The sequence below is a fragment of the Venturia canescens genome, chromosome 9 (genome assembly GCF_019457755.1).
Source record: "Venturia canescens isolate UGA chromosome 9, ASM1945775v1, whole genome shotgun sequence".
Taxonomy (NCBI): Eukaryota; Metazoa; Arthropoda; class Insecta; order Hymenoptera; family Ichneumonidae; genus Venturia; species Venturia canescens.
The window spans coordinates 17,070,219-17,097,874 of record NC_057429.1 but is presented as its reverse complement, the minus strand read 5'-3'; the positions used below and the strand labels follow the sequence as shown (position 1 = coordinate 17,097,874).

General features: G+C 44.1%; 1 protein-coding gene across 1 annotated transcript; it reads right to left on the bottom strand.

Moving 5' to 3' along the window:
• Positions 1–27,656, bottom strand: LOC122416070 (transcription factor Sox-19b-like). The gene is made up of 5 exons (XM_043428745.1): positions 26,928–27,656; positions 20,913–21,166; positions 10,287–10,481; positions 7,425–7,573; positions 1–2,996 (listed from the first exon to the last, which is right to left on the bottom strand). Exons 1-5 carry the CDS (start codon positions 26,930–26,932, stop codon positions 2,460–2,462), a joined length of 1,140 nt encoding a protein of 379 aa, XP_043284680.1. The 5' UTR covers positions 26,933–27,656; the 3' UTR covers positions 1–2,459.

The window sequence follows — 27,656 nt, the reverse complement described above, 5'->3', positions numbered from 1 at the left end:
ATAATACTTATCGTTTATTCTTTTCATGAATTTTTCGTTTTTTTGTATTTTTTTGTTACTTACGTTACAATATTTATAGATTACTTTTTATTTCGCTCGTATAATATAATATTTGAATAATCGTAAGAGTGTCTATGCAATAATGTGTGAAAGTGTAAGACTTTGTTTTGCAATCCACGTAGATCGACGACGGGTTAATCAACGTGACGTAAGAAGATAAATACAAAGGTTACAAGTTGTACAAGTGGTCGATCGACGATCATAAGAGCCTTATTTTCAAATGGATGAAAGAAAAGAAAAGGAAAAAAAAAAGTATTAAATAACGGTCAATAGCTCCTGGAGATCGATCGCGTCCGTACGGACTCGGGAGGGAGGGCCCTACGAAGATAAATAACGTAATAACTGATTTATCAAACAAGACAATAGAATTCGGAAATAACAACCGCGTGTGAGCTAATATTTTCAAAGTTACGAAAAGAAGCGTGTTACACGGACCAACGAAGAAAACGAAGGGTAACCTTTGTAACCGACAGATTCGTAGAATCGAGTATTGCATCGTAAAATAAATGGGACCGAGTGGGTGGTACCATTGAATTGAAAAATAATCACCGATGAATCACGATTCCACGAATGTATTTTCTCTCTCTCTCTCTCTCTCTCTCACTCATTTTTTTTAAATTATCAACAACCGCAAATAAATACTTGGACCGTCAAAGCTCGGTTTTAATGGCATTTTGCATCGAAACCTCGCAACCAAACATCGATTGACCGAACATCGTACACATCAACAATAAAACAAAAAATTTTATCATGAAATTTTCATTCGTTTTTATGTCACATACAGCCAGTTTACTTAACGTTATTGACGTAAATCATGTTTTCACACGATCCCGACACGCTCATACGGGGCTCGCAGACACGAGAACGCAACGTTCACGGTCGTGTCAAATATCATATTTTCATTATCTTTTCTCAGTCCACCGACACACGTTCAGGGGGATTTTCGAGTGCTGCGTGTCCTTTTTATCCCTTTCATCGAGTGATTTTAGGCCGTTTGCCCAAGTACCGGTATACTTACAGATTAACGAAGTGCAATCTATTTACAGGTAATGCGCTATACGAGAGCGTTATCGCGCCTCTTTTCGTCGTGGGCCACATAACGAAGTAAAGAAAGAGCAAAATAAAAAGTGATTAATCAAAAGAATTTTTCGAAGATCATCCGTTCTCGTGGACGATTATATTATCGCTGAGATCTGTCAATCCGCGATTACACGTACGACACGAATAACCGTTGCACTGCAACAATCACGAGATTCTCTCCACCAACTATATATATATATATATATATATAATTATTCATGCCAGTGTCCTGTGTGTCGTGTAAGTGCGTTTGCGCACGTGTGCTCGCCTCCGCGCGTATGGGCACGTGCGCCCGCCCGTGTCTGTGTCTTTTATATATATTTATAAATATATATATGCATGCCTATATGTACACGGGATATTTACATTTATATAATCCTTCGTTAGGATTTTGGAAAGAGAGAAAAATAAAAAAAAAGAAGTTAAATGGCTCGTTAAATCGCCATTTCTCGATACATACGACACAAGATTGAGATACGATTAGCAAATCACGGTACAAACACGTATATTTATGTCGTATATTGCGCCTGAGTTTGAGCATATGCGCGCGGACGTATTTTGTCCGGAGTGCGGAGGTACTTTTATGGCCGAATGCGCAATTCATTTAGCTCTCACGCGTATTTTCCTTCGCGGATGTGCCCCCCCGGTCGCTCGCCGTATCAGCAGCTATATTACGCCTGCGCAGTGTGCTTTGTACCTCGCCCTTCGCGCCGGTATGTGGTAATCGACACTAAGCCTTAGAAATATCGAAAATCGAAAATCGCGCAAACCCCAAATGGATTTTGACGCGAACAGCTATGAGGGGGGAGAAAAAACGGCCGGTCAGAGAGAGATTATTTACACGGGCGAGCCAGGACGCGCTTTTTATTGATGCCTCGTCAAAATAGGCAGCCGACTCTGTCGCGTGAGAACGCGGAATCGACTTCCGGCCCGTGGGCAGCGAAATTCAACGCCTGAAGAACGACGCACGGGGATGAACTTGGAAACAATAAGAACGAAATTCATCGTGGTGACGAGCCAGAGCGCGGTTAGGTGAGAGGAAACGTCGGATGGGAGCCTAGCAGCGTGTAAAGACAGCTCGAATATTTACACGGAATAATGAAAGGGTGAGGCGAGAAAAAATGATTAGAAGCAGACGAAGAGAGCGAACGGAGCGCTCCGCCGCGGTAATCGAATCTCGCGAACGCGCTCGACGCGCGTTAAACTCGGAGGTTGGAGAGCATTGGGAATTTATTTTCTACGCGTCAGCTTGCCGCCTCGAGGTGGCCGACTTAAGATCGATAATCCGCGAATATCGAGCGGAGCTAAGATCTGTCGGGTCAGAAGATAACGGTGAGAGGTCGTCGGAACTCGTTACCGGGTGCGGGAGCAGGTTGAAAGCTACTGTACTGCCCGGACTGAGGGGCGAAGAGTCCCCCGGCTTGCACGGAGTCGTGGTAATAAGTGGGCACTCGGGGAGCGCCGGGGCTCGCCGCGGAGGTCGAGGTCGAGCTCGCGCTCGACGAGCCGTGCTGTTCCGTCCGGTCGGAGTGCTGCTGCTTCATTACGTCCGGGGAGTCGGCTGCGGGCGATCTCGCCGATCCGATCGGGCTCGATTCCTCGTACAACTTGTTCGGCTCGTAGCTCGGCCGATTGTATTCGGCGTTGCTCTGCTTCTGATCCATGTACAACTTGGACTGCTCGAAATAAGCCTTCGCCGAATCGAAGTAATTGCGATCGAGATACGGCTTCGGGGTCGAGTCGAGGTACTTCGGATCCGAATACATGCTCATCGCTAACGTGCTCGGGGGCATGTAAGCCGGCCTGTATTTGTCCGCCTCTATCGAGTACTTCATCGCGTCCATTGAACTTACGACCTGCAACAAACAAAATAATCACACGTTCACGGTCAGCTCGGTTAAAAGTCCTTAAAATATGCGATCGACGCTCCACCAATTCACATTCTCTATTTTTTTCAAGCTCTCTCCATTCCGCGACACATATTTCCTTCGTAGGTATATGAATGAGTCTACTTAATCGCTCGAGGCAGATATCCGACTTCTGAAAGGCGCACGGGGGTCAGCGGATAGTCGCGCACAAACTGATCGAATATTCGCGCACACAGGAAGCAGAAAAAAGAAGAAGAAAAAAAATGAGGAACGGTGACGGCAAAAGCTGTTGGGCCGAGGGAGCGTTGGTGCGAGTCAACGAGTTGGACACACCGAAGAATTCTTTTATCGGGCCTGACAAAGCCCACCAATAATCATAAATTCGGACGCGAACAGTGTGGAACTCGCACCTTCGAGAGAGAGAGAGAGGGCGAGAAAGAAAAGAAATAAAACGAGAAAAAGACGCGAACCATATTCCTAATTCTATAATTCGTAGAGACCGCGCGCGAGTTCTTTGTCGGATCGTTAAGCTGCTTTGTCCACGTTCCGTGATTTACGCTAGTCTCTTATATGGGCTCTTTCACTCGACGTTTTGCTTCTTCCATAACACGGGCCATTGATTATTCGCTGGGAGGACTGCTCGAGCCCTCGTGACGAGACACTTTGCATCAAGAATTCCATTTTGTCTTTCACAATACGGCGAAACTACCGGTCTGGTGAGTTCTCTCGCTCGCTCGAATCCCAAACTCCCCCGAGAATTCTTAATTGTATATTTACAAAATATTGCAACGATCGTTATGATTTTCCCCAAATAAAAAGTCATTGGGAACCTGCTCTTTCGAGTTATTTCTCACGCAATATATTCCCGATCGCCTCCAAATTCTTAGCGAATATCGTTTTTTGTCACAAAGAGCCACTTTTATTGCGCACACCGTTTGGATCTTCGATCCCCCTACAAATTAGTTTCATCGTGTAAGCCGATGGTGAGAAACAGAAGCACGCGAACATTCCGCTACCGAGGCATTTTCAACCGAACATAATAAAAACATAAGAGCAAAACTTTTCGAGGGAAGCAGCACTTGACACGTTAACCTCGAACACTAGTGCGATATTTGACGCACGCCCCTCCCCCCCTTCGCAGAATTCTCTCCGGCGCTTACGATTTTGTTTCTTATCCTCTCGGCGGTAGTCAGTTTAGGTGCCCTCCTGTGTTTATGTGCTCAAGAACGTAGACGTTTTGTTGGCTACCCGCGTGATTTAGAAAAACGCAGATTCCGATTGAAGTGGACAAAAACTACACGAACTGAAACGTATTCGAACGAATGCAAACTGTCACGAAACCTCAAACTCGTTTCTTTTGTCTCCTCTCGACGCTGATATTCTCCATTGCCGCGTTTAGAGTTTAAAAGGTTAGGTTTTCAACTGTCTTCGCAGTGTCGCCACTGTCGCCGGCGACACAGCGAACTCGTAATAAAAATTGATGAAAAACAAAATGGCGAGGCTGAACGAATGTCGAAATCTTCGAGCAGAAATTCGACATGACACGATGATTCGTCGCGCCAAAGGGGCTTCGATCGAATCGTCGCTAACACGACTTAACCACTAAAATTGGTGTCCGCTCTTGGCAACTGTTTACAAGGTGTGTATAATAAATGCACGAGCGTGCTCGGACAACGGACTCTTGTTTTACGGAGTGAAAGAGAAGCCATTTAGGAAATAACGCGATACAGAGAGCAAAATGCATTCTCCACGGTCGGCGACACACACGGCAGCTTGTGTGCGGAATATGTACGTGCTCTGTGAATGGAACGCGCATATACAGCGCGCTCCCCGTACAGGAGGCCAACACAATGAGGGCTCGCTACGATCTCATTGTTGCTTGACAGCGGCACCGCGCGGCACGTTAATTAACTTTTGTTTCGGAAACCGATAATGTTATTTCTATACATTTGTATAGACGTTTTTTTCAAAATCTTTCTTTTTGTCGTTCTTTCCTTGTTTCCATTTTTTTTCTTCGACACTAATAGACCGAATTGTTTGTCGCGACGTGTCCGAAAAGTTTGCTCCTGAATACAAATCAGGCGTGTGTGTGTTTCGATTCCAATTATTCTTAGAATAATATTGCTAACACGATACTCTTTCGAGCAGCCAGACAACTTTTACGAGCATTTTGAATCGTTTCGTCGCGCGAAAATATTTATAAAATCCTTGCGGACCTCGTTCTCCACCTTTTTCCAATTTTCTCACATTTTTTTCAAGTTTTATCCCCTCCACAGGGATTTGCGACACCAACTTTCTAAATTTCTATCTCTCACTTTAAAAAAGTTATAATTCTCCATAAAAGTGTCGTTTTCAGAAGTTTTAGCGACGTTCGAACGTCGGTGATTTTTCAACTGGCTGAAACATCGACTACGAAACGTCATTGTTTCGTTTCAAAACGTACTTTTGTCAAAAAAAAAAAAAATTGAAAAAATATTATCAACGATCGTTAAAGCTTTTTTTCCCTGAAGCAAAGACTATTCTTGCAGAGTTCAAAAGAACATTTTCCAAGAACATTCAGTCCTCTCTCTTCCATGAATACGCCCGACTACAGGTTTTGTTGAATGGAATATTTTCTTAAAAGCAAAAAAAGATAAAAATTTTCTACAATAACAGAACCTCCGCAAACAAAATATGCTCGAAGAAAAAAGAATGTTTCATGAATATGGAATTTCTACGACTACGACGAAATGTAAGTCATAAGAGAATCACGAGTATTGAATGAAGTTGATTAAACGTAGAAAAAATGGTTAAATTCCAAAAGCAGGAACAGATTGATCCCAAAGTTTTCGAATCCTCATGTTTCGGTATGTTTTTATCCATCGCCTCGTCAGCGGTATATTGATCGAGAATCGATAACGAATGGATTGAACTGATGAAGGAAAAACTAAAAATTCGATACGCTGCATTTAAGGAGGAACTTTTTAGAATACATTTTTGGATATTTTTCTATAGCCTCTCCAATTTCTCGTTCGTTTGATTCAGCCATTTTTTAGTAAATCATATCCCAACTTGGAATACTTAACACCAACGCATGGAAAAAAAATTCGAGGTCGTTTTATTCTGTCATTTTAAAATATTTCACATAAATTCAACCAAAAACGACGTACTTTCGGACTTAATTCCGTATAAACGAAGCAAACAAGGCTTATATGACTCGAGATAACTTAGATAAAAACAATCAAATTCGTATTTACATAACCTCACTTTACGTGAGGTTCCCCCTTGGAAAAAAAAAAAACAAACAAATTTTACACAAAAATTGGCGTCTCCATGACGAAAGAGGGCGCTCGACCATTCGAGATTTTCAGTCGTAGCTCCTCTATCGATTCGCTCGATTATTGGCCGACGTATTTGATTTGAATATAGAACGAATCCGGGGAATGTGCCCGATACGTTGGAACACACATAATTGTGTAGTAGCAACCGTGGAGGAAATGCTTCCTGGATGACGCGGATTATAAATACATGCTTGCTATTTTAGGATTCTCAAACCCAACAATGGAACAATCACCGACTGTTTCCTGATTGCGCCCTTTTGTCGTGCGTGTGAAAACTATTGGGACTGACGTTTGCGCTTGACATGGGTCTCACTATCGCGCTCCCCTTTTGGACAACTTGTCAGGCCGTTATAACCCAACTTGCTCGGCTCTTCGAGTCCGCGCTGCGCAACTTCGAGGCGCTCTCAGTGAAGTAAACAATCGTCGATGTGGAAAGCGAATAAGAATGAAAGAAAAAAAGAACGTAGAGGTCACGGGGGAATCTTGACGCGCGTAGCAAATTCGGAGGAAAAAATAAAAAAAAATTGAGCGTACGAAAAAAAGGTTTGCTCTCGAGCATTCGTATTTTATCGAATTTTCGAAACCTCAAATCGGTAATTTCTTTCGTTTCCGAGCTTCGAATTCATATTTTTATTTCCAGAAATCACGAGTCCCGCGAGGATCTTACGAAGCATTTCGTTGCGACGATAAAACGACTTTTCGGAAAGCCAGTAAAGGCGGGCAGAGAGTGAAGAATTCTCGAGTCTGTAATTATTTACGTGCAACTTGTACTCGCACGTACAGCCAAGTTGTTTATTTTAAATTAATGAATTTATTTTTTTTACTCAAAGCAGCTCGACACGCCCGAATCCTTTAACGAACAAAGAAACTCGCTTTGGTCGCTCAGTCTACTGGACTGCAAAGTAACATTCGCGGATCCGTTTCCTCGAAAATGTTCCATAGAGAAGTGAGAGAGAGAGAGAGAGAGCTCGCGTAGCGCAGAGAGCCGAAGGGTCGAGGCTAGTTTTATTTATATAGATATAGCGAAGAAAATGGAAGGGGGGAGGGGGTTAGAGAAAAGGGAAACTTTTGAATCGAGCATGAAAGAGAAACTCACCTGGCCAGGTGTCCCGAGACCGGCGGACATTGATTGTTGGGCAGCGGCTGCAGCAGCCGCAGCCATGCTGGCTGCCGAAATGGATCCATAAGCTGCTGCTGGTCCGTAGAAGGATCCCATACCCCCTTGTGCCATGCCACCAGCCATGCCTGTAACAATGGAATTACCATTTTTTTCTTTCTTTCTTTTTTCTATCTTTTTATCTTCGTTATTCCTCGACATGGCGCGTAGCAATGTTTGAAATGCGGATTATCAAGAAGGTAGGTGGGTAGGCAAGATTCGTGGCAGGGATTTTCAATCGAGTTTCGTTCGAACGGTGACGAAATTTTTTCAGGAAATTCGTACCGGACTGAGGACGACGTGCTCTGAGCTTTTTTGCGTGGGTCATTGAAAGATTATTGTCTCTGTGGCTCTTCGGAGTGGAAGCTCCCATCCGAATTACAATTAAACTCAAAACCCCGACCTCAAATTCAATAAACAACGAGTCATTCGATTTTTCAATTATTTACAAATATACGAACAAATTTGTCGTCCAACAAAAACAGCTCGTCGCCGAGTTTACTCGCCAATACAGTTACAAGTGCCGAGGAATATTTTTATCGAACGGATATAGGGGCTCGACGATCCATCATTTATTGACTCACGAAGCAACGATAAAAGTTCATAAGTGTGCACTACTCGGCACGACGTTACAATTTACTACGGCCAGTTTCTTTGTTTGTCCTCGCACACGGTGCTCCGTTTAACTGCCTCTAGAACGTACCCCCCTCGCCCCAATGACTTATGATCATGTCAATAAATTCGAAGAAACTGTGGATAAACTATTGTTTGCTGCCTCACGGAGAAAAGAATGCGAGAAAGACAAATTATGAAATATCGATACAGCCTTATCTTTGATGGCCAATAAAAAAAAAACTTTACGAGCTCCAAACTGTACTTTTATTTTTGCACACGGAATAAAACTAACTATGAAAATAATTGGCCAACGAACGAAGAGCTTGATCGCACCTGTGGAGCCACAACCGGATAATTGTGAAGCTAATTTTGGGACAACTCTCGCGACAATAATAATTCAACGTTCTTATATGGTCGAATGAACTTCGGCAACGATACAATCACTTTTGTCAATTGCTACAAAGCATTTACTCAAGAACTTTCAATTTTTGAGGGAAATTCTATATTTTTTCTGTTTTCGATCTCAAAATCCGAGTCCCGAGTCGCTAATATTTGAGCTGATTGTGCAGCGATTGAAATTTGTTTGTTTTTTTTTCCCCCCTAGAGTACCGTCGTAGCAGGCCGTTTAAACGAAAGATTCCATCCGACAGCGAAGTACTTTTCATCCATAAAAGATCGCACTTTGCTCAAAACCGAGAAGACTCGTCCCGATGGTTTGGTCGAGGCACGTTTGACCTGATTGGACCGTCGAGAGATTTGGTCACGCCGTTCAAATTAGCCGCGACGAGGCTAATTGTAATTTCGAGGCTGTTCTCCGCGTCGTTACATTTACAAATGGGATTCACCGTCGGTCTTGACAATCGCGGTTACACCGTCCATTTCCGGTTAAACTATCGAATTCGCGATCGATAATCGCGGACGTTTTCCGAACGATCCGGTAGCTAATGACCAAAATTGACACAACATTTTCCCCTCGGAGCGAGTTGCTATTGTGCCTCGAACGTGGAGCGTTCGGCGCCTTCAAGTCTCATGTTGTCCGCTGAAGTTGAAAAATAACGAAAGATTTAGAATATAATAATGGTCGAGCCGAAAAAAAAAGACTTGAGAAATAATTTCGATGGCAAGTGCATTTAATTCGTGCCTGTGAAAACAGGCCCGCAAAGTATTTTCAACGAGGCACTTGGCTCTTTGAACAAGGCTTTCTTGTCGTGGGATTTTTTAAATCCAGATTCAAATCAAGTCCGTCAAGAGAGGGTGGGAGTCGAAAAAGGAACGAGTCAAAAATGAAAAGCCACCCCATAAAACGTACCGAAGCAGCGCGGTGAAACAACTTGAAAACCTCGATTGAATGGAAATTCAAGGCCTGGGTGAATTCAGAAAAGAAATTGAAAAAAAAAAAGAGAGAGAGAGAGAAACATATAAATATCCGAGTGCAATCGATCTGTCGTAGAAACGAAATTTCAACCCCTTTAACCGACGCACTCGCGACGAAGCCAACATACGAGTTGAAAGAGAGAGGAGAGCGAGAGCCTGAGCTTTCTCGAGTTCTGCTCTACACGATTTCCGGTTGCCCGAGGCCACTTGACGAGCTCCCCGAACACAATGACAATAGAAGGCAAAATGCCGGTTCGCCATGAATAAGCGGAATAATGAAGTGTTTATTCTTCGAAAAGAACTTTTATCCTTTGTCTGATCTTTTCGCGGTTGTGGACCTATGAATATACAATTCACGGGACTATTATGCGTGCAATACAGTTCATTATTGTCGAGCTGTGGTAGCGATTAATTTTCCATTCGACTCAATGAATTTTTAATTGTTTACTTTTTTAAATCCATACAATTTCGAATTCGTCTCACCAGTCAGACCTCTCGAACGCTATTTTAAAACGGGGTCAATAATTCAGTCGAAATTTCTAAAAACATGGCTCGTAACATCCATCAAGTCGCGAGATTTCACCACGTTTTGTTGAGTTCTCAGGTCAGACGTGTTGACTTTCCGATGATTTGACAGGTGGAGGCAAATTGCAACAAATTTTGGCGACACCGTCTCAGTGTCATCGCTGACAAAAATTATTTATTCTTGGACTCTGCGCTTGAGGAGCCAGAAGAGAGACAAAAATTGTGGCACATTGAAGTACTTATTAGTATGGGAAAGAAACTCGTTCAATTTCATCGTACGAAACTCACCGGCTCGAAGAGCATCCATGGAGACACTGGCATAGGGAATACTGTAAGAATAGCCTTCTTTTTTAAGTGACTTTGGCTTTCTCCTCGGTCTGTATTTGTAGTCGGGATGTTCTTTCATGTGCAAGTTCCTCAGCCTTTTAGCTTCATCGATGTAGGGACGTTTTTCATCATCCGGTAAAAGTTTCCACGCAGCTCCTGCAACAACGACAAACAATGGAAAATTTCAATGACAATAGAGGCGAGCGAAGTGTATTGGATTGTGAAAAATTTCGATGTCTTCAAAGACCCTTGGGGGAATTTCACGAGGGTGAAACATTTTCGGGGACGAGAGAGGCCAGTACAATTGTAACATTTTTATATTTTTTCAAATATTCTCTCCACTCAACTGTATTCCAAAATTCTCACATCCTCAATCGTACGACTTTTGATTTCCTTCGAAATTCGTTTAGAAAAACTGCCTGCTTCCACGAATTAAACAACGTCCGCGTTCTTGTTAAAAAGCCCAATAATAGAGTATTTTACAGTATGTAAGAAAATATATAAAAATGCATGTTTGTGATGGATTTCGTAAAAAGTAAACGAGGAACGTCGACATTCGTTCATAAAAATGCAACGTAAACTTTATAACTCATTTTCAAAAATCGTCTTTTTTCATCTGCTTTTCAAATCTCTAAAAGGCCATCCGCCGTTTGGATTCCAACGCGACGTCACTCCGATCGTAAATGATCCAGATTTTTATCCTGCGCTCTGCGTTATTTTGAAATTTTACAAGTTATTATCACGCCTGTGGACTTTTATCATTAATTTTATTAAAATCGCATGGCGTAAGACGGTTTTGTGAAAGCAGAAAGTACAAATCTACCAATGATAAATCCGTTCACGGTGGCGATGAGTCCACAATTTTTGTGGCGTTTTAACACTCGTATTATTGCATTCAGGCACAAGACACCAATGCGATATACATTACAGCTCATTATTTTCACAAATCCTGTTGCTCGGTCCATCGCAGTCGTATCGTTTACCGGCGCACAGTGACGTCACGATCCGATACGAAAAATTCTACTGGTTCATTACGATCTCAGGCCCAATTTGAAACAGTTTTTAAAAAATGTCCAATACTAAATTTCGTTGTAAATCGATAAAAGCTTCGCAGGTGTCGAGCTCTGGCTCAGCGGCCTCATGTTTTGCACTGCCTCATCCTAACATGGTTTTGCGCGCCTTCTAACCCGCTATGATGACATTGGGACCCGATCGCAATGTCATCGGGAGCAGCTTTCCCGCCGATATTAATATTGGCTCTCGAGGACAAAATAGCTTAAGGAATTACCGAGTGGAATCGTAGTCTTCTGAAATCCCCTAAAGCAAACCAAGTTCATTTTGTTTACCCCTAACCCCACCCAGGGGGTGGGGTCAGGGGTTCAAGCATTTTTATCTGTTTTCAGTCGAGACACTTCGACGTATGCACGTTGATGGTGACACACGCACACGCAGCGTGTTAAGTCGATGTTGAAGCATACTGAAACGTTGTTCGTATACACAGTAATAGGTTTGGGTACGCGCATAATACCCCTTCGTCACGTCCTCTTGGGCACCGTTGAACCTCGTTAGATTATAATTGGACGACGTCATGCCGCATAATGATAACGTGTTGAACGGGTGCGACGAGTTTTCACCTGCGGTAGACAATGCCAGAGTGCGCGTATCGACCAAATGAGGTAAATTTATGCTCGCGCGCGGCGAGAGCTCCTTCAATTTAAATGACCCACGATCCCATAAAAAAAGGAAGCGAGACGGAGAAAATATGAGAAATTCAATTCCAATTTTAGGAAGATAATTTTTAGTTTTTTTTTTTTTTTGCGAGATTCGACGGTGCTGGGGACTCGTTTCGTCGCTGCGGTCAGGCCTCGATTTGCGGAGTGTCATTTCCGGCAGAGAAGGTGCATGCGTCGACAACCTGAGATGAATCAACGAGTTGCTTTCGTTATAAGCACCGATCGCAATAAACGCGTGAGAAAAGTGTGAGGATCGAGAGATTCCGTCGGCGCAGTGAGCCAAGGACAAGTCTTGTACCGCTGAGGAGATTCCAACCGACACTTGCACCCGGGACCCTTCGTAAGCCCCTGAACTCATCATTCAGTGTATGTGTGTTTACATTGACGGGTGTGCCCCGGGAGCATCGACGAGGGTCAAGGATAAATGGAGAATCGCCTTACGCGAGGGGCGCTTTTATTGGATGAGAAGACGATTCCGCTCGTGATTGGGATTATAAGAATCGAGAAAGCTATTACCGTAGTCGACTTGAGCCTCGATTTTTTCACGTCGCGATATACCTTCGAGGAGGCCCGTCCCAGGTGGACCAACGTTCCCGACGTCGAAGTTTTTCCACTCGCTCGCCCCAAATGCCAATTTTCTACAATCGTAGAGGCTCGCCTTCGCGAAGATAGCGAGCCGTGCAGCGCGGATTTAAAGAACGGAAACAAAAATGTGAGCATCAAATGGTGTACGAGTCAAGCCCCGTTTTCTGATTAGCATCGATCCGCGCGGAGAATCTCACGCCGAACAGTGACGATTGAACCGATAAAAAAGAGAGTTGGAACGAGCTAAAGTTTTCCTATCCGGGCGCTGTCTTCACTGTGGGAAATCACGAAAATTCAATTATCCATGCTTTAACTTGTCGAGCGTTTTGGCGAAGCGGCGGATGAACGTATTTACCACAAGCGGAGGGGAAGGAGGGGGCTACAGCGCGAGATTATTCAATCGATACGCACGCGCATTTTCTCCGGCGTCGAGGGAGGACGGGGTTGGGCGGGTGGTTCGGAAACGAGGGAGAAATCCAGAAACGAAAGGGGAGTGGGGGGCGAAAAGGGTGGCGTATTTGTTTAGAACAAAGGCCCCCGAGCGACGACGGTATTAGTAGGTAGTTGGTTCTCGGGTGGTACTCTCCGTTCTCTTCCGCTCGCTCTCTCTCTCTCTCTCGGTCCCGTTAGCCCGCGTGCATTCGGAGACCGAGCGAGCTTAAAACACAATGGCGCCAGCCTTTCAGTCCTTTCGCCGTGGAACAATGCCATTTATTTAACATCGTTTAAAAGTACAAAGCCTGTTAATTAATGGACCGAGGAGGGCGGCTAGGGGTGCGGGGCGCAGGCCCACCGCTGCGGAGGAGGATGCCATCGCACGATGGCCATACACCCGGAGGTTCAACCGAGAGTTCGGCTGAACCTCAACCACGGCGACGACGTCGATGATTACGACGACGATACGAACCTCGTCCTCCACCGCACCAATACAGACTTCGATGCTGCTGCGCGCGGGTTTTATTATTCCTCCAACAAAAGCCTCCAAGAACAGAGACATATCCTACTCTCTTGGCAATGACGACGCGCCTTCCTCCCAAGGGACTCGGCGTTTTTAATATATACGCTCCACACATTTACACTGAGGGAGGGAGGGAGGGGGGGGGGGGGGGGGGGGGGAAGGAGAGATCGCGAGTGAAAACTTCATCTCGGTTGTACCTCCGGCACATCGTAGCCCAGCAATTTTTACGGATTAGCCCCTGAATCTCGCAAGGAAAATAAAAATCTTGCCTCGTACATCTTCACCCCCGTTCCGAGCAATTATTTCGAGGGAAAAAATGGCTCGTGATAATGCTTACGACTCCTCGAAAAGTCATTCCCCCCCCCCCCCCCCCCCCCCACCCCGCGACGAAAATACTCGCCAATTCGCTTTGCCAGCGAGTCTCGAAGTGTGGGAGAAAACTGGAACGGGTTGCGAGTCGATGCGAAAAAGCGAGGATCTGAGCCGAGCGAATGGAATCGAAGCGTGCAAAGAAAACTCATTTTTTCGTAAGAAAATAAACCGACGATCGTTCTGCCTGCGTATTGAACTTTCGCGAGGATTAAACTGAAACCAACGAAATTTCATTCGCATTTTCGCCCTTCGAATTAACGGTGAGGGCTTGAAAAAATATTCTCGTTTGCAGCCCCCGCGTCAATAACTCCGAAAGCTCATATACGAGGGCACGAGTGCAACACGAGCATGATCACTCTCAATGCCGCATGGAGGAATGCACTACCGAGGAGCGCTATCTACGAACGCACACGTTGGTGTTGATGGTATTGTGTTGCCATTGTCACGCTTCGTACGAAGAGATTGCGGGGGAGAGAGCCCAATTTGTTTCGCATAAAATCCTCTCGAGAATATGCCTTTGTAATAAGCACCCCCCGCCCCCTTAAGGGTCAGGTGGGGGGCACGCTTGCTTCCCGATGACAGTTAGCTTTGTCATGCTCTTTTACGAATAGATTCCTGCCGTTAGACGTTCGTCGCAATCCTTGGCTCCACTAGCGAGTAAACAATTAACGGAGCCAAAGAGGAAGGTGTAATCTGTAAGCGCAGGGATCAAGAAATGCCTCGCGGGAAGATTGATCACCGGAACTGAAGAAACCTCGGTCCGACTGTCATAATTAATTCGTTGTGCTTTATCTCGTGGCGGTTAAACACCTTCGCAGCCAGCAATAGAGTATTTTACGGCATGTAAGAAAATATAGGGGAGACCCGGGCAAAACGGGATACCTAAGGAAATATTGAACTTTTCAGAAATTTGGGGGAAGCTCTGTCTATTTTTTACTCCCAAAAACTAAGAAATTTACTGGAATTCTTTTCAATTAAAAAAAAAAAAAAAAGAATCTATAAAAGAAAAATTTAATTATATTATTATTTATATAATATAATATAATACTTTAATTTGAAAAAGATTTTAATTCAATGCACCTTGGGTGCTTCCGACTTACCGCTGTAAGCGTTGAAAACGATCTCAGCGCTTACATAGCGCTCAAACGTAAGTCGAGCGCACGCTGGGAGCGCTCTCAGCGCTTACAACGCTCTAACGTACGTCGGAACGCACCCTCTGTAATTTAATTGAAAATTAATTATATGAATAATAACGAAGATTGTCAATGTTTATTTTGTAAAAAATTTGTATTCTTTATCCACTGAATCATGGATTCAGTGCCAAAATTGTGCGGAGTGGGCACATGATTCATGTGCAAGTGTAACCACACATGATGGTTCGCAAACGTATATCTGCAATTACTGTCGTAGACAGCAATCTGCGAGGCAGTAATAATCGTAGATATAAAAATACTTTTTGTATATCTGTGCAAAAACACTTTCACTTTGGAAGTGATGTAAAAAAAGATAAGTTGAAAAAAACGAATTGTTTGAAAAAAAAAATCAAAATCCAAAAAAAAAACAAGATATTTTGGGAAAAATATGTTTCATGTTCTTTTCGGACAAGTATAAAAATTGAAAAAAAAAAACAACAAAATTTCTCTCATTTTTCGGGTATCCCGTTTTGCCCCGATCTCTCCTATAAAAAAATTCATGTTTGTGATAGATTTCGTAAAAAGTAAACGAGAAACGTCGACATTCGTTCATAAAAATGCAACGTAAATTTTATAACTCATTTTCAAAAATCGTCTTTTTTTATCTGCTTTTCAAATCTCTAAAACGCCATCCGCCGTTTGGATTCCAACGCGACGTCACTCCGATCGTAAACGATCCAAATTTTTATCGTGCGCTCTGTGTTATTTTGAAATTTTACAAGTTATTATCACGCCTGTGGACTTTTATCATTAATTTTATTAAAATCGCATGACGTAAGACGGCTTTGTGAAAGCAGAAAGTGTTACAAATCTACCAACGATGAATCCACAATTTTTGTTGCCTTTTTACACTCGTATTATTGCATTCGGGCACAAGACACCGATGATGCACGTTACAACTCATTATTTTCACAAATCCTGGTGCTCGGTCTTTCGCAATCGTATCGTTTACTGACGCGCAGTGACGTCACGATCCGAAACAGCACGGCGGCGAGCGTACCCGCGCGAAAATTCAAAATAATAAATAAAAAATAGTTTTCAAGACACTTTTCGGTCTTGTAAAATAAAAATAAAAATTCTACTGGTTCATTACGATCTTAGGATAAATTAAAAACAATTTTCAAACGACGGAATTTGTTGGCAGGAAATAAAGGAGCAGGTGCAACAGAAGAACGACTTTGTTTTCGACGAATTTCAAAGCGAATGTGCCATCACAAACCTCTCCAGTTACGAGTCGATGCTTTTGCGAATCTGTTGAAAACCGAGCAGTTTTGTTGTCGAATAGGCAGTTTGAGGAGCGCTGCAAACTGATTAGATTTTCGAGCATCGTATCCGGTTATCACCGTCACGAATAAAACATCGAATGAATGGAGAGACACGTGCGCAAGGTTTGTCCGGAGCCTCATTAATCTATGAGATTGTAATAATGCGCAGGGCTCGGGAAGATTCTCCATCAATAAGCACTGCGTTTACGAGGCTCGAGATGTGCTCAAATTCGCTTGGCAGAGCATGTAATACGACGAAACTACGTGTCTGTGAGGAGAACGTATCGTGGCAAAAATAGGGCGGGCTAATGCGGTTAACGGACACGCTCGACCACCCGAACCGAGTGCTGCGATCGAGGGTGGCAGCTCATTCGTGCCACGATTACGCGCTACGTTGCAGGGCGTTACTTAGAAATCGGTGCTCTCCGCAACGTCCAGACGGAAACCAGCACGAGATTTTTATTCCGGACCAACCGCCTGGAAGTCTGCTGAACCCAACAAAGCCATCAACGATGATTACCCAATTAAAAATCAGTCTGGAAAGGCCTTATTACTGTCCAAAGCTCGACGACAAGAGCCCGTTTACGAAGCCAAAGCAGCTTCGGGCCCAACAGTCTTCGTACGGCAACGCGCCACTCTGCTAAGGTCCCAAAAATATTTCGCACTTATTGGGCCAGTAATGATAAAAAGTGAATCAACCGCGATGAATTTCGAGCAAGTTTGATAAATTCGGTTCCTCAATAGTTTATATAACATCGACATTGAAGCTTCGCACCCCCTGATAAAATCGAAAGGATATGACCACGTTGCGATAATTCTCGATTTATAAATGTAATTTGAAACTTAACGACGAGGTATAAAGGGAGCTTGCAAAGTGCTAGAGTTAAGCTATAAATACTCGTCGGTGGGAATAGTATGGAAAATAACTCGAGTGACTGTATGTACAATTCTCTTTTGAAAATCAAAGGGTTTTAGATTAAGTGAAAAAAAGAGAGTACAGGGCTCGAGCTCACACAACAAGACTATGGAGGCCCGTTGTTCGTTCCGCATAGTTCTACCCCGCGAGTTTTCTTGCGGAGAAAGCAAGCAAGAGGGGGGCGGGGACGTTAATGCAAAAGCTGCAGTTTACGTTTCTCCACGTTTGAAAGCTTCGAGTCTCTCGCGGAGCAGCAATGCAGGAATACTTCATTACGATGAAAGCTTGCGCCGCTATAGCTTTGCAACTCCGCGGTCCCTTCCCTGCTTCTTCTTCTTCTTCTTCTTCAACGTCGTCGTCGTCGTCGTCTTCCGTCCCCCTCAACTCTCTCGCTCTCCGTATCGCCCTCCTTTCTATTTTGTACTCTTGTTCCCTCCCATCGAGGCATACACCAGCGTCAGCGCACCCGAGCCGCCTTTTCCACCAACTCCTCCGTAACAAGAGCTCCGGCTCAACCCCTTGTGAGTCGGTTCTACACGTTAGCCGCGAGTATCGGAGGCTACACCGGGCCGAGCAGAATGGAGAAGAGAGAAGAGAGCGCGCACACACACGGGAGGACAGAGAATCAAATGTTGGGCGTAAGTTTGCGCGCGCAACCTGCGACGATGTTCAAGAAGTACTACCAATCCCACCTTCACCAACAACACCCTCTTTTTCCCTCATCCTCCACCTCTCCCCCTCGACTTCCAAGCGAGCGTAAACTACAATGTTCCGTAGTCGTTTTTCACAAATTTATCGCAACAAAAAAGCAGCTTTTTCTTGCAAAAGCTGCTCGGGATGTAACGAAAGGAGTGGAAAGATTAATCGCGATTTTCTTCGAGATGTAACTACTTTGTTTCATTGCAATCCGCTCGAAATTATGGATCGAGTAAGAACATTGGGCACGGTTCAATCGAGCGTTTGGCTTCGTCCGAAAGCGCTTTTGCCCCGAAGACAGGGGGCGGCTTGTCAAAAGTCGTAAATACAAGTTCGAGAAGTGCCGACGACGCGATGCAACTTTGAACGAGTGCAGAAAAGATTGGAGCTTCCGTTTATCTTGAGGAATGAAAATATCTGAGGAATTTGAATGAATTCGAGTTTGAATAATTTTCTCAAGATTCAATCTCGCTTTGAGATAAACGCGGAGAAGTCAATGATCCGCAATGATCTTCGTTACTTGCTCTCATGATCGCGTGGCATCGTAACAGGTTTTTACCCACCGGGGGGCGCCCCAGCTTTCACCAAAACAGTGAGGCCATTGAGGCTCACGGGCTAATACTCGAAGGGGCGATTGACCGTTGGTAACGTGTGGCAAAGCGTAAGCGTGGGTGACGCCTCCGGCGGTCAGCGCCCCTTCGCTTCTGTTTCTTCAAAGTCAGGGAGCGAAGCACTCCCCGTAGAGTGCCATTCACTTCACACTGTGCAATTTGAGCGCGTCAAGTACGCGCGAGGTTGTACAAGGCCTGGAGAAATAAAAACACGCGGACACCGAATCACCGGGTTTAAAGATTCGTTTCTGGTGTGCGATTGAGAAGCGTGGAATGTGAATTGTTGAAAAATATTCGACGGATCGCTTGCCGGCTCCCTAATTTTTTGCCTCGGCCACGCTGCTTCCGGAGATCGATCACAGGAGCTGCGACAAACTCTTTGGGGACTTTGGGGCCGAGGCGAATATTGGCCACGAGTGTTTGGCGGAGGTCGTCCGCGATGACCTTTTTCTGTGGGGAAGCAGATTTGTGAGAAACGACGAGCCCACGACTCGTCGTCAATTAAGAAGATCAAGAGGGCGCGATGAGAAAATTGCGAATTTTCGAGGAGTCTCGAGCGGGAATTCATTGTGAAATGTTTTGAGTTTAGCATATTAAACGGCGGCGAGGATCGGGCTTTATGGCAGAGCGAAAACGTTGGTGGAAAAAAGAAGCGGTGAAAATTCGTCGTGGCGAAGGTATCAAGAGGACACAAAGGGGCAAAAAAGGACTAACTGACGGAATAAGAGCTCTCGTCACACGGAGAAAGATGTAGGGACAAGAAAGCCGGAAGAGAAGGCACACAGAAGAAGCAGGAGAAAACGGGGGAGTCTTGAAGGGGCAAAGCCGACGGAAAGAGAAAAATGCCGCGGGAAATATCTTTGTGGATTCTCGGGCATTTAGCGGAAATGCCGGACTGGCATACCTTCGAGCAAAGCTTTCTCTCATTTGGCCACGCTCGATGGATTCCAAGTGTAGGGACGTGGCGTATAAATAATATACGTATAGAGCCCCGCATTCATCCCTCCCTCTGAGCCGCCGCCGCCGCCGCCGCTGCAAGAGGCGCTTTTCCTTGTAGGCGGAATTGCGTGGCTAACGAGACGGAATAAGGTAGCTACTGCGTGAGTTAGCGAATCTCGCAGTCACGCGTACACACATATCCTAAAGCCACCAAACAAGAGACCGCCACAAAAGATGTTCAACGAGAGTTCCGAGACCGGGTATCTTCCAGTCAAAGGAGAATCTACGGTTTGCCGACATTGCGCGCACTCCTCAATTCACCTCAGATCCGATCTAATCGTTCCTTTTTCCTACTCTCAACGGACCTTACCTTCTTTTCAATCGGCTACAGTCAAACTTTCATTCTCTCGGTTCAACTGTCGAATAAACTACCGAATAAAGTGATAAGCGAATTTCTAACTCAAACTGCCCAATTGTTGGAAATGTTTTTTAGCAACTTGATCGGGCTTCGGGAATTTGTGCTGGATTCTAGTATTTTTACTATTTTTTAAAAAAAACCCTCGAAACCTCGGGCACGAAGTTTAATTTTGTATTGGGCAGAGATTTTGTTCTTTTAGTGGTCTTCATGGAGGAAAAACCGTGAATCTGTTTCGCAACGACGTCGTGGCACGTTACGTTTTTGGTTTGTACGGAACTCGACGACTCCACGACGAAGGACAAAACATCTTTTCAAATGGCAAAGTTTTTATTTATAGAAACATCATTTTGTTATGAAAAGAGGCCTTTGAAATTGACTTTTATTTTGGGACACGCGAGGCCTCGAGGGGGCCTCATATTTTGGAGGACTTTCACACTTTACTGTCAAAAGTGTCCTTTCGAAAAAGTATTTAGAATCAAGATTTTCAGCCCATTCTCGATTCGGGTTCATATACATTCGAGTACTTTTGGCGCATTCGTGCTGAACTTCAATTCATTTTCGAGAGAAAACGAGCTTTTTTGTATATTTTATCCTCAAAGCGTAAACGACTTTGGCTGGTTTAACTGACGAGTAGCACAAACGATTTTGAAGCGTGCACTCAATGCACCGAGAGCAGAAGACTCGAACGGAGTTTTTGAGATTTTTTCATTCGCGAAGAAAGTGAGAAATAATTTTCAAGTCCAAATTTTGTCCAGAAATGCGAAAAAAGTTGACGATTTCGTTGAGTGTCTAAAAATTCGATCGATCTCAATGGTGGGAAAGTGCTTCGGAGTAATTGGCCTCTCACGCAATGTGAGAGATTTTGCATGGTCGCGAATTCTCGTTGAAACAGTTAACTTACCGAGCCTCTTGGATATTTCGCTGTTGTGCATCTTGGGATTTTCTTGAGCAATTTTTTTGCGTTGTAATCTTGACCAAACCATGAACGCGTTCATGGGCCTTTTGACGTGTTTAGTTTCAGGCTTTTTGGCTGCTCCGAGGCCGACTCCACCCGGACCAACGCCGCCGCCACCGGGTGGCGATCCGACGGACATGCCGGGAATACAACGGAGTGTATCCGTGAACGCACCACCGTCGCACATGTTGCCGCCAGCTCTGTAATCGAAACCGGAAAATAAATTAATTTTTACAGCCAGTTGAATCCATCGGTTAATTAAAATCGAACGAGTCGAAAAATTCATATACACGGAATCGTAAATTAGATTGACAGGAAACCACATCGTCGTTGAGCAATTACGTAGAATTTGGAAGGGGTGGAGGACGATTTTTTCAGCATTAATAATTCTTCCCAGCTCCCCGCTATTTTGGGGCTTCTAATCGAGAATTTTTGCAGACTTGCGACTCGGAGTCCAGAATTCTTCGTCATTTCCACAGCAATTGCCGTCGGAGCGCGTAGCCACGATTCTCCGCCTTCCGCAGTTTCAATTTCCGCGAGATTTTAAGCAAATCACCATCCAAAACTACCCCCCGAATCGAGAGCCTTTGAAAAAGAGTATCAACTCCAGAAACAGGGAAGCAAAAATTTGACAAGTCCTGCGAGATGGCTGCGATCCCGGTGGCACGAAAAGCAACGAGCCTCCCTTAATCGCCAATCGATTGGCGAGGTAAGCAAATCTCTTTTGATTGCGCAAGCAAACGCTAACTCGCTCATACGAAGAGCTGTGGATGATGAGCCTCGGGGGTCCTCGGAGAGGGGTTAAGCCCACGGAGCGTCGCCAGGGTGTCCTTCGAGAGGGCAAGCGAGCTCAGAGCCTCTTGCAAAATCCTGGGAGGCGAGGAAGGGGCCAAAGGTCTCAATGGCGAGGAGAGATCGTCTTGAGGATTCATTAAAAAAAAATAATAACAATAAGAACGGGGCGCAAAGGACGCAGGACGAGCTCGGGGAGGCAGAGCCGCTCCGGGGCACGGAAGAAGTTCGCCGAAGGCGGGGGCAGGGAGTGCCGTAGTTACGTAGATTTCGTTAGGGTTAACATCCGCTAGAGTAACCCTAGCGTATCAAGGGCGGTGGTTTCAAGTGCCTCAAGTGTCATTCAGCGAGGATTAATAGATACGTACGTAGGTCACTGGAGGGGTCGCGGGATCCGATGCCAGAGAGAGAGAGAGGAAGAGCGATGGGGTTGGTGGAGTTTGAAAGTATGAGGCAAGCGTGACAATTCGTCATTGAGTGTAAAAGCTCGAGGGATCGGAATCGTGCTTAGGGGTTTGCCGCACGTGTGTTAAGAAGCGCACACAAATACGCAAACATTAGAGGGAACCGAGGCGTAGGGTGACCCCGTCGGGGGGTCCGAGAAAGATGCTGGAAGTAATAGCTGTTGACAACGCGCCGAGGATGAGGGAGGAATTAGGAAGCACTAATTGAATCTTTAGCTCTCGCTTTCTCTCATTCGGACCAAGGAAACCGGGATTTATTGTAGTCTCGGGATGAACTTGTTAAGGAAAACCGATTGAGCCACTTCCACTTTGCTCGAACGACCGTTTTTCGTCGATCGGGTTAAAATTCCCTCGCGGTTATTCAACGCCCTCATTTTTTAATTTTTCTCCTGGCTCCACGTTTCTTTTTCGTCTCAAAACTATTATTAATTTTCCATTTATTCCTCATACTTTTGACGGGATGACGTCAATGTTGCTTTTCTGTGTGCCCACGAAGACGTCAATCGAAAATATTTCTTCTGTTCCATCGATGAATACAAGTGTTCAACATCTATTCAAATAAAATTTATTAACTCGCAACATTTTTCAGTGCGCAACCTCCTTTCGGGTCCGCACAAACGTTCGTCACTCAACAAACTTTCGGGCCTCAACGGTCGATGACAAAAAATTCAAATAACAACATACACCTGCGAGCCCGCCCGGCCTGCTCTCCCGGTGGAGTTTCGTTACGATACGCGCCTTTGTAACTCATTTGAAAACACATTTTCACCAATATTTTGTGGGCTGGAGGCCTTGATTGAAAGTCACATAAAATGAGAGTGAGAAACGACGAGCCTCGGTCGATTCTCGACGACCGTTGGCTCACTCGCTCCTTTTTCAGTCCAATCTTGACCGACGATTCGTAAGTGTCCAGCCACACGGACTTTTGATCAAGCATGAGAAAAGAGACTCCTGAGTTAAATCCATCTTCGAAGGACCAAACGTCGCGAAAAGAGATGCAAAAGAATTCATTATCGTTTGACGATCTTTGACGCGCTTAATCAATCGAATATTTGCACGGGCGATGAACGTCATCCCTCAATATACTTGCCAGCTAAATAAACCTTCGGCACTGAGTGAACGCTATATTTTCCCGTTAGATAAACTCGAAGTATCAATAGATGGCAATATAATTAGGTAGCACGAGCTGTGCAAAGATCGTATTTCAGATACTAAAATTTTCCTCACCGCCTTCAAAAGCCATTGGGAAAGAGTCCCAAATATTCTCGCATTTCAAATGAGAACACACGCGAACAAACGTGCTTTTTATTGCGTTACATCAATTAAGGCTTCTGCCTCGGCAAATGTTAATTGAACTGTAATTAACAAGACATTTTCTTCGACCAATTTCCTGCTTCGCGAGCTTCGTTTTTTCGAATACTTTGTAGTTCTTCATCCATGTTGCTTTTTCCTTGTTACAGAGCTCCACGCTGCAAACGTATGAAAAAGCAAATTTTTAGGGCCACGTGCATCGAATCTGTACCCGAGAATGAGCGATTTTCAATAACTCTAACTTTTTATCTCAGCCAAGAAGATTCGGTGGAAGGGGTTTTCAGTGAGACTGAAAAACTTCAGTACTGGCTCCCCTGCTGATTCGTGAGATGTAAATGACAGCGAATTGTCACAGCGTGGGAGTTGGTGTCGTTTTTGGTAAGTTCGCGTCGTCCGTGCGCTCTGCGAGATTTTTAAAAAAATTTCACAGCGTAATTCCTCGAGCAGAGCACCCCATTGAATTTCATTTCGACAAACAGCCAAGGAATCATCCGATTTTTAGGTTTTTCTCATGAATAACTGGCTGAGCGTAAAAAAACGATAAATCCGGAAAGTGGCTTCTGCCTCGAGATACGGGGGCTTGGCGCTGACGCGCAAATTTATTATCAAGATGCGCCGAATAATCGGGGCCCCGGGGGTCAAAAAACTCAGACACGATTCAGCGTGCGCGTATCTCTTCCCACACGATTCGATCAATCACCGTTGGGGCATAAATTCTCTAACGTTTACTCGCCCGATACAGCGACACCAGGATTTTTCCAATAAACAAACGAACCAAAATTTTGGTACGAACGATCCCATCAGTTTTCATATTCCGCAGTTTGATTACAAAGAATGAGAAAAAAACCGTTGCGAGCGCTCGATTTCGTATTTGTTGGAAGAAATGTTGGTTTATTTCGGCGACAGGAATGGGTGTGCGGCTTCGACGATGGCTCGAGTCACAGCCTCGGGCGAGGCTGATCTTCCGACTGCCCGTTTGGCGGTCCACGGGCTCGCGCATCTCTGCCGGCCACGACGTTGAAGTTTGCAACGTTGGAGTTCAACGAAATGAACGAAAAAAAGATTTATAATTAATTATTTTTTCACTTCACGAATTATTGATGTGGCTTAAAAAATGATGAATTGGAAATTCGGAAGGGAAAAAAATTGGAGATTTAGTAGAATTATTTGAGTTTTTTTTGATCATTTTTTAGATCAGTTGGTGCGCCAGGGAAAAGCAACCGAGGGAAAAGCCCCGGTGTCGTGGATGCGCGGAATTTAGAGAACTGGAAATGAGTGAAGTTGAGAAAAGCCGAGTGATGGAACGGGCTCATAAAAACTCGCTCATGTAGACGCAGAAACTGTAGAAAGTAAATAATTTCGTTGAATTCATTGAACTCGGGATAGAAATTGTGATATTTTTTCTCCGAATATTCAACCGCTTGAAAAAACATTTTTCAACATTTTATATGCGGAAAAGAAGCACTAAACACGTGTGCTGAAAGAATAAAACTTTTTCGTATGCCCAAAACGATGAACTTTAGAAAAATCATTGACGTTCGATGCACCGCGAACCGACGTAGGCCACACTTTACTTGTCACCGTTCCATCTCCTATTTGTACGAGGGGGATAACTGGAAAAAAATCGTTGAAAACAAAAAATTCGAGTTCTCAAGGTCCACGGAGAAAAGGGAACGAGAGCGAGAAAAAAAGTAGCCGAAAATCAAGGAATTCGAGGGAGAAGAAATTCTACGGGATGGTTTGGAAGTGGCCAGGTTAATTGCCACAACAAATTTACTGAGGTCAATACGTATGCGCGTGTACGTATTTGTAAGTGGCTTAAAAATCGGAATTACCATTTTACACCATAACTTTATAAGCAGGGCTACTTAAATGAGGGTTCTAAACGAAGCAAGCTACAGCAATAAAATTTATGAGGCACTAAAATTTTCTTTGTTGTTCTACCCCCCTCCCCCATTTTATGTCTCTCCACGTCCGGGGCGTGATGAAATCACTCCTCGAAAAGTTACTCGTGTTCCCTCTTCTGTTTATTGAACTGACCCAGCATAAATAATATTGCTACGCAACTCAGGTAAAGGCTCTGTATGCACGGATAATACGCTAAATGTAAATATTTCGGATGCTTGTACACACACCGTTATTACGAGCGAGACACTCGAGTGTGTCGCTTTCCGAGTAAAATTGTACGTAATTTTTCTATCCGATCTCAAAGACGCGATCCATGCCTCGTAACGTTCGACAAATCATGGAAACAAACAAAATGTCGTGTGGAAGCATGGATTAAGGAATTGGAAATTTCTTGATAAGAGAATATTACAAAACGCGACAATCGGGGTAGCTGGGATCGAAGTTTTTGAGAGAAAATCTGAAAAAATGTAACGATTATGTGAAATAGTGAGATTTTTGAAATTTTTGAAATTTTATGGAATCATAAAAGACACCAAACAACAGCGCGTTGCTAATGAATGAAATGAATTTCATTTTTAGAATAAATTGGGAAATTTGTTAATTAAATATTCGCTGAATCGACGGCCAGCGAAAATGGAAAATCGATTTTTTCCACCGGCGACAGTGTGCATCAATTCCTTAATTGAGTTACTAAAGACACTGGAGGCAAAATAGACTTTGGGAAAAAATGCTACCCGAGCAGCTCGAGTTCAATAATCCGATTCTTCCAATTCCGAGCTCCCGAGTCTCCGACCGCCACAGAGATTTAATCTCAGCTTCTTTCAAAAACTCATAAGCATTTCTTGGAAATGTTTCAACTCTTTTATCCATGAACCACCCGCGTACCGATAGTCGGACGCGAACCAGTTTTCGAAGTTCGAACTCACTATCTTAAGATCGTAATAGATTTAGCGACGTTCATCGACACCGGTATTCCAGTTTCTCTCCGCCCTCGGGCTACCATTCTCCGAGGCTCTTGTGGGATAGTAAAAATCAAGTGACCGGTGAACGAGGAAATAGACAATTTAATTTGAATCCGCAGGAAATTCGGTTTCTGACACTTTTTCCCAACTTCCCAGTGATTTCGGTCTCATTTATAACATCCAAAATTCATTCGGTTCACTTTTAGTTGAGTTTAAACGCAAGACATTAGGCTGTTTAATGTCAAAACAGAACGCTATATTTGTCAATGAGAAATAACGTTCATTTAATCCGTAATTCATGCCTAATTTCGACGGAGGGTATATTGAGGTTAGAATTCTACTGGAATAATTTTTTGTTGCTCGGTATTCATTGAATGAACATTTCTGAAGTGTACGAATGTTGAGGGTACCTTTGGAAAAAAAAATTCAAGCACTTTTAACGCGTAGTTTCAACCATACGGCGAGGAGTAGGCTCAGCGTTACACCAGCGATCAGTGGGTATCGAAATGCATTGAAAATCTCACCTCATAAAATGGCCGGCGGCCCGTTGATGCAATTCCAGGTCAATCTTGTAGCCGTTTCAGAGACGATTGTCTTGAAATCGCGGTAATTGAATATAACCTCGAAAAACGAGGCGTAAGAAAACGAAAACGGTAACAACAACGCGTACTTGTTTATTCGCGTCGAAATACACTTGAGAAAGAGAAATGAAAAAATTGATCAGTCGCGATTGTATACCGACTTAGAAGGTCGAATGTTTTCGCATTTGTTCATCAATATCCACAGCGATGAAGGGAAGAGAAAGAGAGATAGAGAGGAAGAGAAGAGAAGAAAAGAATTAACAAAAGTCACTGCACATGTCACCCAAAACACGCGGTGCTGAGAATTGTCCGTTCACAAAATCACTGATCAACACTCGTTGAGAAAACAATGTGAGCGAATACCGATGTTTTCACGTCCTTTGTTTCACCGAAGTACGATGAATCCCCGTTTAAAGCGGCAAAGTACCGGTGATAACCAGAAGAATCCAGAATTGCCAGACGTGTAAAAACGCGATATTTTACGAGATATTTCAGCTTCGTTGTAACTATTAACGAATCGCTGCCGCGAGCTTTATAGTACGTATATTTCTTTGTTTTGTTTTTGGATCGCGGTTTCTTTTCCGACGATACTGCTCCCGGGAACGATTTATTAGTAAGTGAGCCGAGCCGCAGTTTAGCGGATCTCACGCTCGTGGCAATTCCAGAGGATCT

What these genes read in the sequence shown, in the direction of transcription:
- LOC122416070 (XM_043428745.1), bottom strand. An exon ending in CGAAATATCCAAGAGGCTCG is followed by an intron (nt 10,482 to 20,912) that starts GTAAGTTAACTG and finishes TCGTTGTTGCAG; the next exon opens with GAGCTGCGTGGAAACTTTTA. An exon ending in GTCTCGGGACACCTGGCCAG is followed by an intron (nt 2,997 to 7,424) that starts GTGAGTTTCTCT and finishes TGTTTGTTGCAG; the next exon opens with GTCGTAAGTTCAATGGACGC.